The sequence below is a fragment of the Lepidochelys olivacea genome (assembly GCF_965140295.1).
Source record: "Lepidochelys olivacea isolate rLepOli2 genome assembly, chromosome: 20".
Lineage (NCBI taxonomy): Eukaryota > Metazoa > Chordata > Testudines > Cheloniidae > Lepidochelys > Lepidochelys olivacea.
The window spans coordinates 18,183,010-18,194,372 of NC_140430.1; the positions used below are offsets into that span (position 1 = coordinate 18,183,010).

Below are 11,363 nucleotides of genomic sequence, written 5' to 3' on the forward strand. Positions count from 1 at the left end.
ACAGGGCTAGCGTCAGGTGAGACACTGGCCTGCAGAGGGCGCTCCGAAGGCTGGAAAGAGCTAATTCCCAGATGACCAGCAGGAGGTGCCGCACCGGTGAGTCATTGCCTCGCTACACCATGTGACAAACTTACAAAACCACATAGGCTCCATCTCCCCAGACCAATCCAGGGCTATTCATTACTGGACTTATAGTTCTTTAGCTCTAAGGCCAAGCTGAATTTTCACCGACCAATAGGGGAGAAAGGCCAGGTTAGACAGCGTGGCTTTTTCCAAAGGACGGATCTGCCGGATAATTAACACAGAAAAGCAGATTCTGAACTGCCTCAACTCACCTTCCTCCTTACAACAGTACGTCTGGAGCGTTGGGCCCAAAAGGATCAAAGAAACCAGCTTATAAAATACAGTGCAAGTTCACTCAGACTCTTGAGTATAAATAGTTTATTATTGATGGACACGTCCATTTTAACTGCTGTATTAAAATAAATAAGCCATTTAAAGTGCATACTAAATATATAGTATATATATATTCCAGAAGTGTTTTTACAAAACAAGTTAGAGCATATATGATAATAATACACCTGAGTCTTAGTTCTTCCCGTGCACACAGTTCAGGTCTTATTTAAATAGATGAGAACAAGTTCTTTCCAGACACCAGAGAACAAGTGTCCTAAAATCAGAGGTTCTCTGCCTATGGGGTTACACCCTTTCACACTCTTTAGGATGAGAGGAAAAGGGAATCCCTAGATTCTTTTTGTAAAGGATGGAAAAGGTTAAGAAACTACTCCTCTAAACTCACTCCTGACTGAGTTGAGCTTAGTACTTGTGGATTAATCCACTGGTTGGAAATGATGGACTGTTAATAAATACTTAAACTGTATATTCATATATTAAATATACCCCAGTATGGAGGAAGAAAATACATACATCTGAATGTCAGACAAGCTTTCACAGACCATGGGTGTTTTGTATTAAAAACACGCAGGTCTGGAACCACTGTTGCTTTACCTAAGGGGTTCAGAAGAGCATCAATGCAACAGAACAGGAGCAAGCTATGGAAGTCTTTATTCCAGAAGTGCAAAATCCCTCCAACTCCAGCTGAAGTCAAGGCAAGCTGCAGTCTCCTCTCCTTTAATGAAAAGATCAGGGCCCCAATAACTTAGGAGCCAGCACTGCTCACTTTCTGCGGGCAGAATAGTATCTTACTCCAAGTAATGCTATTGCAGTGATAGACCCGAGCCTTTGATAAGTGCAGTTTGAAGTCAAGTTATTGGCACGATTGTAGTTGCTCTGTGCAGGGTTACCAGTCCCAAGCATTCAAAATATCACAAGTCAGGCTGCACAAACATCGTGAGCTTGGCTCAAAAAAAAAATCAGGAAATTTAAAATGGATATAAATAAAATTGGAATTCTTTTTATTTGCTTTCTGGATTTTGCACCTTTCGGGGCCACTTTTTTCCAGCGTTTCTCCACAAACTAGAGCTAGGATTGATTTTTTTTGGGGGGGGGGGGGAACGATTCCTGAGACTTTGATGCATTCACGTGACACCAGAGCCTGGGGCTTTAAGAAAAGGACTAAATATCCCAAGACCCCTCAAAGCCATGAAAGTTGGCAACTATTGTATCTGCTAATTTAAGCCTCTCTAAATTGCTGTAAAAATCATAATCCGCTTAAATAACTCAAGAAGACTCCTGTGAAAGCTGTTGCGACCCCTGGCCCTGGTGACAATTAGGGGTGAAATACGTTTTTTTAATAATCCTATTTACGCTGTTTGCCTGTCACTCCGATTGTACAGTGGAAACCAGCTAGTCAATTTCCACCCTCAGCTAACACCACAACCAGGAAATGGAAATTGACTAGACATTGCGCTAGTGAGTAAGACCCAATTTTAGGAGCATCGCAGAAGGCTGTTTAAATTCTAAATGGACTCTTTCCAATTAAGTTTCAAACAGATGCATTTTCATATGTGTATTTTTAGTAGTAAATTTTTTTGGGGGGGGCCCACACAGATGCTGACACTAGTCACTGTCAGACACATAATCACAGAATGCAAAATATAATTAGGCAAACACGCTCTTGTAACAAATCTGCCGCCTCTTAGGGCTTCATGGTGACAAGCTCAGATAGATCTCAGACCTTCCTGCTCCAGAAGAACAGGCCTCAATCTACTTCTACTAAAAGAGAATCTTCAGTAGCTTTCAGCAATGCAGGGTCTATGACACATGACTGAGCAGTTGCAATGCCAGCCAGCAGCGGGCAATGCCTAAACCACACTGATAAGCACCATACCCTAGCCGCCATAAGACCAGACAGATGACATAATACCACATGCAGCAGTGATCGGACAATTATAATACTGACAGTCATGGGAATTACTACGTCAGTACTCAGGTTGCCGTGTGCCCCAATGGAAATGTCTGTCCTTGTCAACATTTAGAGCAATCCCCACACAAAAATTAAAAAAAAAAAAGCAGCACCATTCATTCAATCTCCCAGTTGCTTACAATAAATTACAGAATGATAAAGAAACACATAATAATAAATATCACTGATTGCGAAAACCAGACCCACGCCAGTTCTTTGGTGTGGCAAGCGCACGCCTCACAGCGTGTTCCTTCCGTTTCAGTCCTGCTTCGAATGGAAACCAGCTGTCGCCACTCAAAGCGATGGTGCTGTCCCAGAGCTAGCAACACACCCATGTTTCCCCAGTGTCTGCTGCTGATTGTTACCCTGGGCATTTAGCTGGGTGGAATCTAGCCTCCACAACCTCTAGCAGAGTCCAAGAGAACCTAAGGTGATATACAGACTGCCACTCCCACCGCAGAGGTCCTTGCTCCCACCTATTGGTCAGCAGAGCTAGGTAGCCTAAAGAGGCCAAAGAAGTTGTCTTTTTTGTTGGTTTGGTCCAGCTGCCAGTTCTCGATGTCTGTTTTATTAGTTTTCATCACCACATAGAGAGAGTCCCCTTTTTTCAGAGGTTGCAGAACTGCCGAGAACTTGGACATGGTCTCTTCCGACTTGGAGGACAAGTGCAGGGAGATGGTCAGAACACGGCTGTGGGTGTCTCCGGACTCCTGCTTGATAATCAGTTCCACTGTTTGCTTCTTGCTGCACTTGGCAATGCATTTGACAGCAAGCTGGGCGTAGATAAAATAGAGGCCTCCGACCTTCACTTCCAGCTTGTGCGAGGTGTCGTGGTAGTTGAAGTTGGAGCTGAAAACCACTCCATCAATACCCGTGGCGTGATAGAACCCCATTACCCTGTCCTGGATTACATCTGCAGAAACAGGGTAGAAGAGGGAAGGCATGTTAGTCATCTTTGAAGAGGTGGGGATAAATACTCAGTTTCCCCAGCTGCAAAATGGGGAGAAATGATTGCGACCTTTGCAAAGCAGTGATGAAAAGGGCGTTAGAGCTAGGGCCTACAAAGTATGGGAGTGTAGGAGTGAACTGGCTAGTCAATGCATGCACCGCAGTGACCTCTGCTGGATGGAGTCTTAACTGTTCAACCATGTGTCCGGCTCTGCACTGACAAGAGCTAATGAGAGGTTCTCCTTTAGCGGCAGGGGTTGTCTAACCACCCCAATCCTCAGCTCCATGCAGGATGGGGCCATCCTACCGCAGAGCCCTGAGCTATGGCTACTGACGATCCAGCCCCAGTACGAGCTCATGGGTCCGAGCCAGGGGGTTTACAGGCATTTCCTCACCCTGGGACCGCTGCCTTAGGACTTCTCTGCATCCGGTGTTATTTTTGCAAGCAGTGAAACCATTTCCTTCCCACTCCCATAGGCAGGAGAAGGTCACATGCTGCAGAATTAGCCAACATGACTCATGTCAATCTAGCGGCCGGGACTCTGTTCGCATGAGCCATGAACAAGGTATTCAGAGCTTTAGCACTCTCTAGGGTCCGCTGCTGGCAACGCACCCTAGATTCCTATCTCCACAGCCTTCTCTTTATGCTCTGCCTTAACGGAGCCTTTAGGCAGAGTCTGTATCCTATATGGTCACAGTGCCCCCTTTCTAGACACCCTACTGGATTCTCCCAAGCACGTATAACCAAGACAACGGGCATTGACTCTAGGAGGGGTGAGGTGCTCATGAAATATACAGCAGCAATCATTGCAGGGAGAGAAAAATCCACCGTTAACTCTTCGGAGGCTGGGAAATACATCCACACAGCCTTGTTACCGATGCATTTGTCCAAGTCAGGAGGCTGGCGAGCCCCCAGAGGTCGAGTGGTTAGGTGAAATAACAAATCAGCACCACCTCACCGTCTCTTTTATGGCTCTTTCACGCAGAGAGACCTCAAAAGCACTCACTGCTTGACTCCAGCAGCTTGATACGTCAGAATCACTTATGTCTACCGTGGAAATGCAGCCACCTCTGGGGTGGAGCAGAACGGATTTACGAGCAATTTAGTGCCACATCCCTAAATCCTCCATTGTGCCCTCAAATTTAAGAATCATCTGTCTTACGCCTTCCTCCTCCACTACCTTCATGTCTGAACACTTCACAATACTCCTGTGACAGCCACCCAGTTTCAGAGAGGAAGCAAATGGGGGATCTCACTTATCCAACAGAAAGTATGTCTGTGGTTTAGGTCGGCAGAATATAACTAGAGTTTGAATTTAGTCAAGACAGTGAAGGTAGCAACCTACAGGATTTTTGCCTAAGGGAGCAGGAGTAGACAAGAATTTGGTTTGGCATTGCATCCAAAATGTAATGTGGTCTGGGGGTCTGGTTTAGAGGATAGAGCACCCCTGATTAAATGAACACTGGTTTAGTTGGATGGGAGAGGTGTTAAGTATTGGTCCAGCTCAAACCTGCTTAGATCTGCAGTGTGACAGAGACAGATTTCCCTACTGTACAAACAGCATGAGTTTTAAAGTCTCCTTTGATGCACAAATGGCATGAGGCTAGGGGAATTATCCAGTACCCTGCCACAGGCGGACAGCAGTTACATTGGTTCGTGTATACCAGCGATGCAAACAATCTATTAGTCTCCCATCCCAGAGCTTCCAAGGGATTTAGATCCCCCAAACTCCCATTTTTTCCCCCTTCAGGAAGGGGAAAACATGAGCCATTAATGTCAAGTAACTGTAAAATACTCACCGCTTGTGGGCAATACCTGGGCACCAGCCTCCTGAAAAGAAGGAAAGAGAGTGTTTGTTTTACAAACAAAGATGCACTTGACCATGCTCGAGAACAGCTGTTTTCTGCAAGGGTCAGACAAGATACTATTCCCACCCCCAGACACAGGAGCGAAGAGAGCAGCACCAACTAGATCATATAAACTAGATCCAATGGGCATAGACTCAAAGGCAGGGCCCGAGCGCAGGCCAACTTTTGGGGAAGTTGAGATGCAGAACTTTAGAGCGGAGATGCTGACAGCTGGAATGAAAAGGACTTTCCAGCAGCCTGACTGGTCACACACAGTGACAGTTTACAAAGGCGGGCGCTGGGGTTTCTGGGCTGTTTTCCTGTGACGTCCCAGGCCTGGTTTTCAAGTTATGCCTGTGGCAGCTGTTGACTTCAGTTTGTGTCGCAAGAACCCAGCACCTCTAGAAATTGGGCCCCAAGGGGGCAAGTCAAGCACTGGGTTAAACGGAGAGCGCTCCCTATCATAGGTGCTGGAAGCAGGGGTGCGCCCGCACCCCCTGGCTGGAAGTGGTTTCCATTACATACAAGGGTTACAGTTTGGTTCGGTGGGTCTCAGCATTGCCCGCTACACAAAGCATTCCAGCACCTCTCTCCCAGTCCTGCTTAGCTGGCAGGATCCGTGACAAAACCTACAGCAACTACTGGCAGCTGACAGAAGATTTAGGGCTTAAAGTGCCACATCCCTAAATCACCCACTGTGCCCTAAGATTAAGAATCAGCTGCCTCACACCATCCTCCTCCCATGCCTGTAGCATCTGGACACTGCCCAGGACTCCTGTGACATAGGAGAGTGGGGAAACTGATGCAGGGAGATGAAGTGACTTGCTCGGGGTCACACAGACAGTCTGTGGCAGAGCTGGGAATTCGACACAAGTCTCCCTCGGCCCAGGCCAGCACCCTACCCCCTAGGCCACCCTTCCTCAGCATGCAGCTCCTTGCTCGTGAAGCGGTTAAGCACTGGCTGCCCAAACAACTAGTGCACTCGGGTGTTTACACCAAGTGTTGGAGAGGGGTCGGGAAGGTCTGGTATGGAAAGCGGGAGAGGAGGACCCCACAGGGGCACGGAGACAGACAGCTAGCCAAGGAGAGAGATGCTACCCCCCCATCTCCGCACACACAGAGCCCACCCGCACCCCCAGCGGGGCCAGACAAACAGATCCCCCCCCCCCCCCAGACCGACCGATCCCCATGCTCCAGCAACAGACAGGCAGGAGGGGAAGGGCCAGACCCACAGACCCCTGCCTTGTGGGCAGGGAGACAGATGGGGGCCCCCGCTCGCTGGGGCAGACAGGCAGGGGACCCTGGGCTGGACAGACGCCTCCCCACCACTCCGTTACCTTTCCCATGCTGAGCGAGAGGAGGGAGCGCTCGGGGGTCTCCAGCGGCGGAGGCAGGACCCTCCAGACCGAGAACAAGGCGAGCGTCAGGAGCGCTGCGCCCAGGGCGCCCAGCCCCAGAAGCAGGCACCAGTCCAGGCTCCGGCAGGGGCAGGCGCGCCGGGAGCCGGCCTGGAGGAGGCTCTCGGGGTCCTGGCTGCGCTCTAGAGCCGTCATGGGGGCAGGCGGCTGCTCCCTCCGGGCTGGGGGGGGTCCGAGGCCGAAATGAGCCAGCGGCGCCCAGCGCAGGGGCTTTATAGGCGCGGGGCGGACCCGGGAGGAAGGGAGGGAGGCGCCGAGGGAAGCGGGAGCGCGGCTGAGAATTTCCACTGACAGCGCCGGGGGCAGGAAAGGAAAGAGAGCTGCGGGGAAAGCAGCGCGCTCATCATGGGGAGCCCGGGCCGGGGAGCCATCATGGGGAGCCCGGCCCGGGGCCGCGGGGGGGAGAGAGGCGGAGAACGGGGATGCGTGAGAAAGAACTGATGAGTGTGAAAGAAAGACGGGATAAGTGAGAGAGAGGGCATAGGAAGAAAGACTGAGAGGGCATGGGAAGGGGGGGTGGGCAGAGGGGTGTGTGGGGTGGCATGGGAAAGGGGGGTGGGCAAAGGGGAGCGTGAGATGGCATGGGAAGGGGGGTGGGCCAAGGGGAGTGTGAGGTGGCATGGGAAGGGGGGTGGGCCAAGGGGAGTGTGAGGTGGCATGGGAAGGAGGGATGGGCAAAGAGGTGTGTAAGGTGGCATGGGAAAGGGGGGTGGGCAGAGGGGTGAGTGAGGTGGCATGGGAAGGAGGGATGGGCAAAGAGGTGTGTAAGGTGGCATGGGAAGGGGGGGTGGGCCAAGGGGAGTGTGAGGCCAAGGGGAGTGTGAGGGAAGGAGGGATGGGCTAAAGTGTGTGTGAGGTGGCATGGGAAGGGGGGATGGGCTAAGGGGAGCATGAGATGACATGGGAAGGGGGATGGGCAAAGGGCAGTGTGAGGTGTCCTGGGAAGGGGGGGTGGGCCAAGGGGAGTGTGAGGTGGCATGGGGAAGGGGGATGGGCCAAGGGCAGTGTGAGGTGGCCTGGGAAGGGGGGGTGGGCCAAGGGGAGTGTGAGGTGGCATGGGAACGGGGGGTGGGCCAAGGGGAGTGTGAGGTGGCCTGGGAACGGGGGGTGGGCCAAGGGGAGTGTGAGGTGGCCTGGGAACGGGGGGTGGGCCAAGGGGAGTGTGAGATGGCATGGGAAGGGGGGATGGGCAAAGGGGTGTTTGAGATGGCATGGGAGGGGGCTGAGCTAAGGGGAGGGTCAGATGGTGTGACGGGATCTCCCTGGGGTTCAGCCTGGGACCGGGATGTGGCCTGGGACTGTGCCCCCTGCACTCTCCACAGCCTGGGCTGTCTCTCACAATGCCTTGCTAGTGACCAGCAGCAAACCCCTCCAGGAGCTGCGATCACTCAGCACAACTGCATGTGGAGCCCCACACCCAGCTAGATTGCATGAATGCTCCCAGAGCCACTCATCAATCCCGCAGAGAAAGGCACCAGCCAAATCCCCCCAGTTCCCAGCACTGTACCCCAGGAATATACCATCTTGTACTGCCCAAGATGGGCAATGAAAATTTATTAATTGGTTCACCACTTCAACAATGGAAAGTGGACATACACCAGCCTTTGCCAACCGGAGCAGATTTGCCCCACACTTCATACAAACTCACTGGTAAAGATAAACCAACAAATGTATTGACTATAAAAGGTAGATTTTAAGTGATTATAAATCAAAGCACAAGAAGTCAAATTTGGTCAAATGAAATAAAAGCAAAATGCATTCTAAGCTGATATTTCCGTGCCCTTACAAACTTAGATGCTTCTCACCACAGGCTGGCTGGTTGCCCTTCAGCCAGGCTCTCCCCTTTGATCAGCGCTTCAGTCGCTGGGTGTGGTGTCTGTAGGTGTAGGTGGAAGAGAGAGGAAGAGCATGGCAAACCTCTCTCCCTTTTATCATGTTCTTTCTTCCCTTTTGGTTTTGCCTCTCACCCCCCACTTCAGAGTCAGCTGAGCATTACCTCACTGCAGTCCCAAACTGACCCAGGGATCGGGGGTGACTCACTCCAGAGTCCAACAGATCCTTTGTTGCTGCCTAGGCAGGTGTCCTTTGTTCCTGTAAGGCTGGGCTGGGTTTGTCCCATACGTGCCCTGATGAGGCGTGAATTGCTCCTCTGCTCCTGGAGAGTGTTTGCCTGGCCTTGTTTTAAGCCATGAGGACACATTTTCAGCCTCATAACTATATACATGAAATTACAACATATAACCTCACTATAACAACAATGCTCAGGGCATCATGGGCCTTCCGAAGACACCCGACATGACAAACTTTGCTTTGGATACCACACAGTCATATTATAAGGATGAACATGGGGGTGCAGAGTGTCCCCCCAAGGTACCGAGTGTCACACCTGCCCCCTTAGTTTCCTGCAAGAAGGTTAGTCACTGACTATCTCAAAGGCAGTTTGTGTTACAGTTCTCTTGGCATCCAACCATTAAGGCCATAAGGCAGCATGCCTCAGTTTCCCCCTCATCCAGCAAACCAGGTTTGTTGTGGTTTCTCTGCTGTGGTCTGTTTACAGGTATTAACTGAAAAGTAGCATTAGCACAAGGTTTAACATCCGTGTCAAAATTCTTAGCCCCAAAACTTACCAAAACATTTTATCACAGATGGACATTTACAGGTATCTTAATAATACCAGGCCCTCTGTTCAGATATTCTAGTTTGAGGTTAGTTTGTTCATCACCCAGGGTGTCCTTTGACTCTCTCCCATGTAATCAGTCACTGGCTTTTCTTTCCCTTCAGTGTTCCCCTCTGTGTGGGCTCTTAATTTAATCAGGTTTCTGGAATTTTGGTGCCTCAGGGTCTGGCAAGGTAGGTGTTCAGGGGGATCCTGCACATTGGCTGGCCCTTTGGGGAGCAGTCTCCCAACCCCAGGACTGTACATATACAGAAAATACAGCTCCTCTTTTGGGGTTACCCGGTGTTTCCCCCTCCCAGCACTGAGTCCTTCCCTGTGCCCGAGAGGGCTGTGATCTGTGCCCTCTGGGCTAGGCGTGCTTACCCTTTGATCAGAAGTACCTTTCCCCATCAGCTTTTCCATAACTGCTCTCTGCATCTCACCAGCCTGAGGGAAAACGCCCCCTTTTCTGTCAGGTGGGTCATTTGTGTTCTCACAAATTACCACCTGGCAATTTCCTGGTCTCAGGTCCAGGCACTGGAGCTGCATCTTGATGTAAAGAGACACAGTTACTTCCAAAAAACTTATCAGAAATAGCATCCTGACAAACTGGGACTTGGATTGGGGCACCCTCCGCCACCCCTTTCTCTGTCCCAGAGAAGTCAGTTGTGTGACTGCTCCCCTCCAGGAAGTCGGTCACACAGGTCCCCCCTCAAAACCCAAGTCACAGGCTGAGTGCCTGGGTGCACAGATGCTGACTCAGCCATTCTGTCCTGGGCATCCTCTCCCAAATGACCAGCGAGGAGACATTCCTGTGCCCGCACTATTCCTTCCCCAGTTTCCTCCTCTGGGCCCCGTCCTAAGACACGTTTCTCTGTGCTCCCTAGGAAGAGTTCTGTCCCTTGTTCATCTGCAAAACTCTGCCAGCTAACAACTGGGGCAGTTTTCATAATCACTGACAACCCCTCTCCTGCCCCTGCACTTGGGGGCATGTTGTCTTCTGCTGTGAAGGAGCTAGTCTCAGCCTCTCCCATACTTGGAAGCACCCTGTTTCCCTGTGTTACAGAGTCACAGGAATCCTCACCCACCTCAGTGGTTTTTGAGATCCTCTGCCCCTTCTCTGGGCTCTCCTCTGGGACAAATTTCTCTGTGCTCCCTAGAGCCAGTTTTGCCTCTGGTTCAGCTGCGACCTGCTGGCAGCTAATAACCTGGACAATTCTCTCCCTGGCAGGCATTACGCTCCCATCCCTTCCTGATGTGGTGTTGCCTTCAGCTGCAGTCCAGGAATTTGTCTAAACCACCCTCCCATCTGGAAGCATGTGGCTTCCCCCTGCTGCAGAAGAATCAAGGAGACTCTCTCCCATTCTCTCAGCAGTTCCTGAGAAAACTCTTACCCTTTCCCTCGGGGGTCCCAGCATAAAACCCCCTCCTGCTGCAGGCAAATATTTTAACCTGAGCTACACAGAAAAAATGATTACCAAGAAGCAGGTCGACTAGGAGGTGTTCCATTACCCCCACAGTCAAAACACTTTCCAAACCTTCCCAAGCCATGTGGATTTTAGCTAGTGGTATAAGGAATCTGCATTTGCCCACTCCCACGGTCTTTGCCATTTGGCCAGGCAACATACTGGCCTTTGGGACCACACTCTGCTTAACCAGAGAGATCTGGGCCCCTGTATCCCTCTGCCCCAAGTATTCCCTGCCATCAATTTGGACAGCCTTAACATGCTCCATATCTGGTTCTGCAGAGGCTAACCTCCCAGAACCAATATGATCGGTTTCCATTGCTTGGGGGTGGTTCTGTGTTGAGGACAGCAGAACTAACATGAGCTATTGGTTGCCTGCTTCCTCCTAGCACAGGGCATCTATTCCTCAGGTGATCAGTGGAATTACACCGATAGCACCTTCCGGGCTCTTCTGCTTTAACAGGAGATTTGGGATGAGGATTAGCAGTAGAGGGCTGTTTTTGGGTCAGAGACTGTTCAGGCCCCCAGCCCCTTTCTCTCTCCCCAGGGGCAAAATGGGATCCTCCCTTCCCACCAGTTGTAAACCCCTCTTTCTGTGGCCTGCCCTCAATAGACGCCTGAGTCTGTTCAAAGGCATCCACTAAAAAAGCCATCTCGTCCAC

General features: G+C 50.9%; 1 protein-coding gene across 1 annotated transcript; it reads right to left on the bottom strand.

Annotated features, from left to right (window-relative positions):
* Positions 1 to 496: 496 nt before the first annotated feature.
* TNFSF9 (TNF superfamily member 9) lies at positions 497 to 6,739 on the bottom strand. The gene is made up of 3 exons (XM_084610692.1): positions 6,499 to 6,739; positions 5,114 to 5,144; positions 497 to 3,278 (listed from the first exon to the last, which is right to left on the bottom strand). The coding sequence occupies exons 1-3, from the start codon at positions 6,712 to 6,714 to the stop codon at positions 2,842 to 2,844; spliced, it is 684 nt and encodes a 227-aa protein (XP_084466818.1). The 5' UTR covers positions 6,715 to 6,739; the 3' UTR covers positions 497 to 2,841.
* Positions 6,740 to 11,363: the final 4,624 nt, after the last annotated feature.

Bases quoted from the DNA above. Each gene is read 5' to 3' on its own strand.
- TNFSF9 (XM_084610692.1), bottom strand. From the start codon at position 6,714: ATGACGGCTCTAGAGCGCAGCCAGGACCCCGAGAGCCTCCTCCAGGCC. The intron at 5,145-6,498 runs GTAACGGAGTGG...CCTTCTTTTCAG, and splicing joins TCTCGCTCAGCATGGGAAAG to GAGGCTGGTGCCCAGGTATT. The intron at 3,279-5,113 runs GTGAGTATTTTA...CTGTTTCTGCAG, and splicing joins CCAGGTATTGCCCACAAGCG to ATGTAATCCAGGACAGGGTA.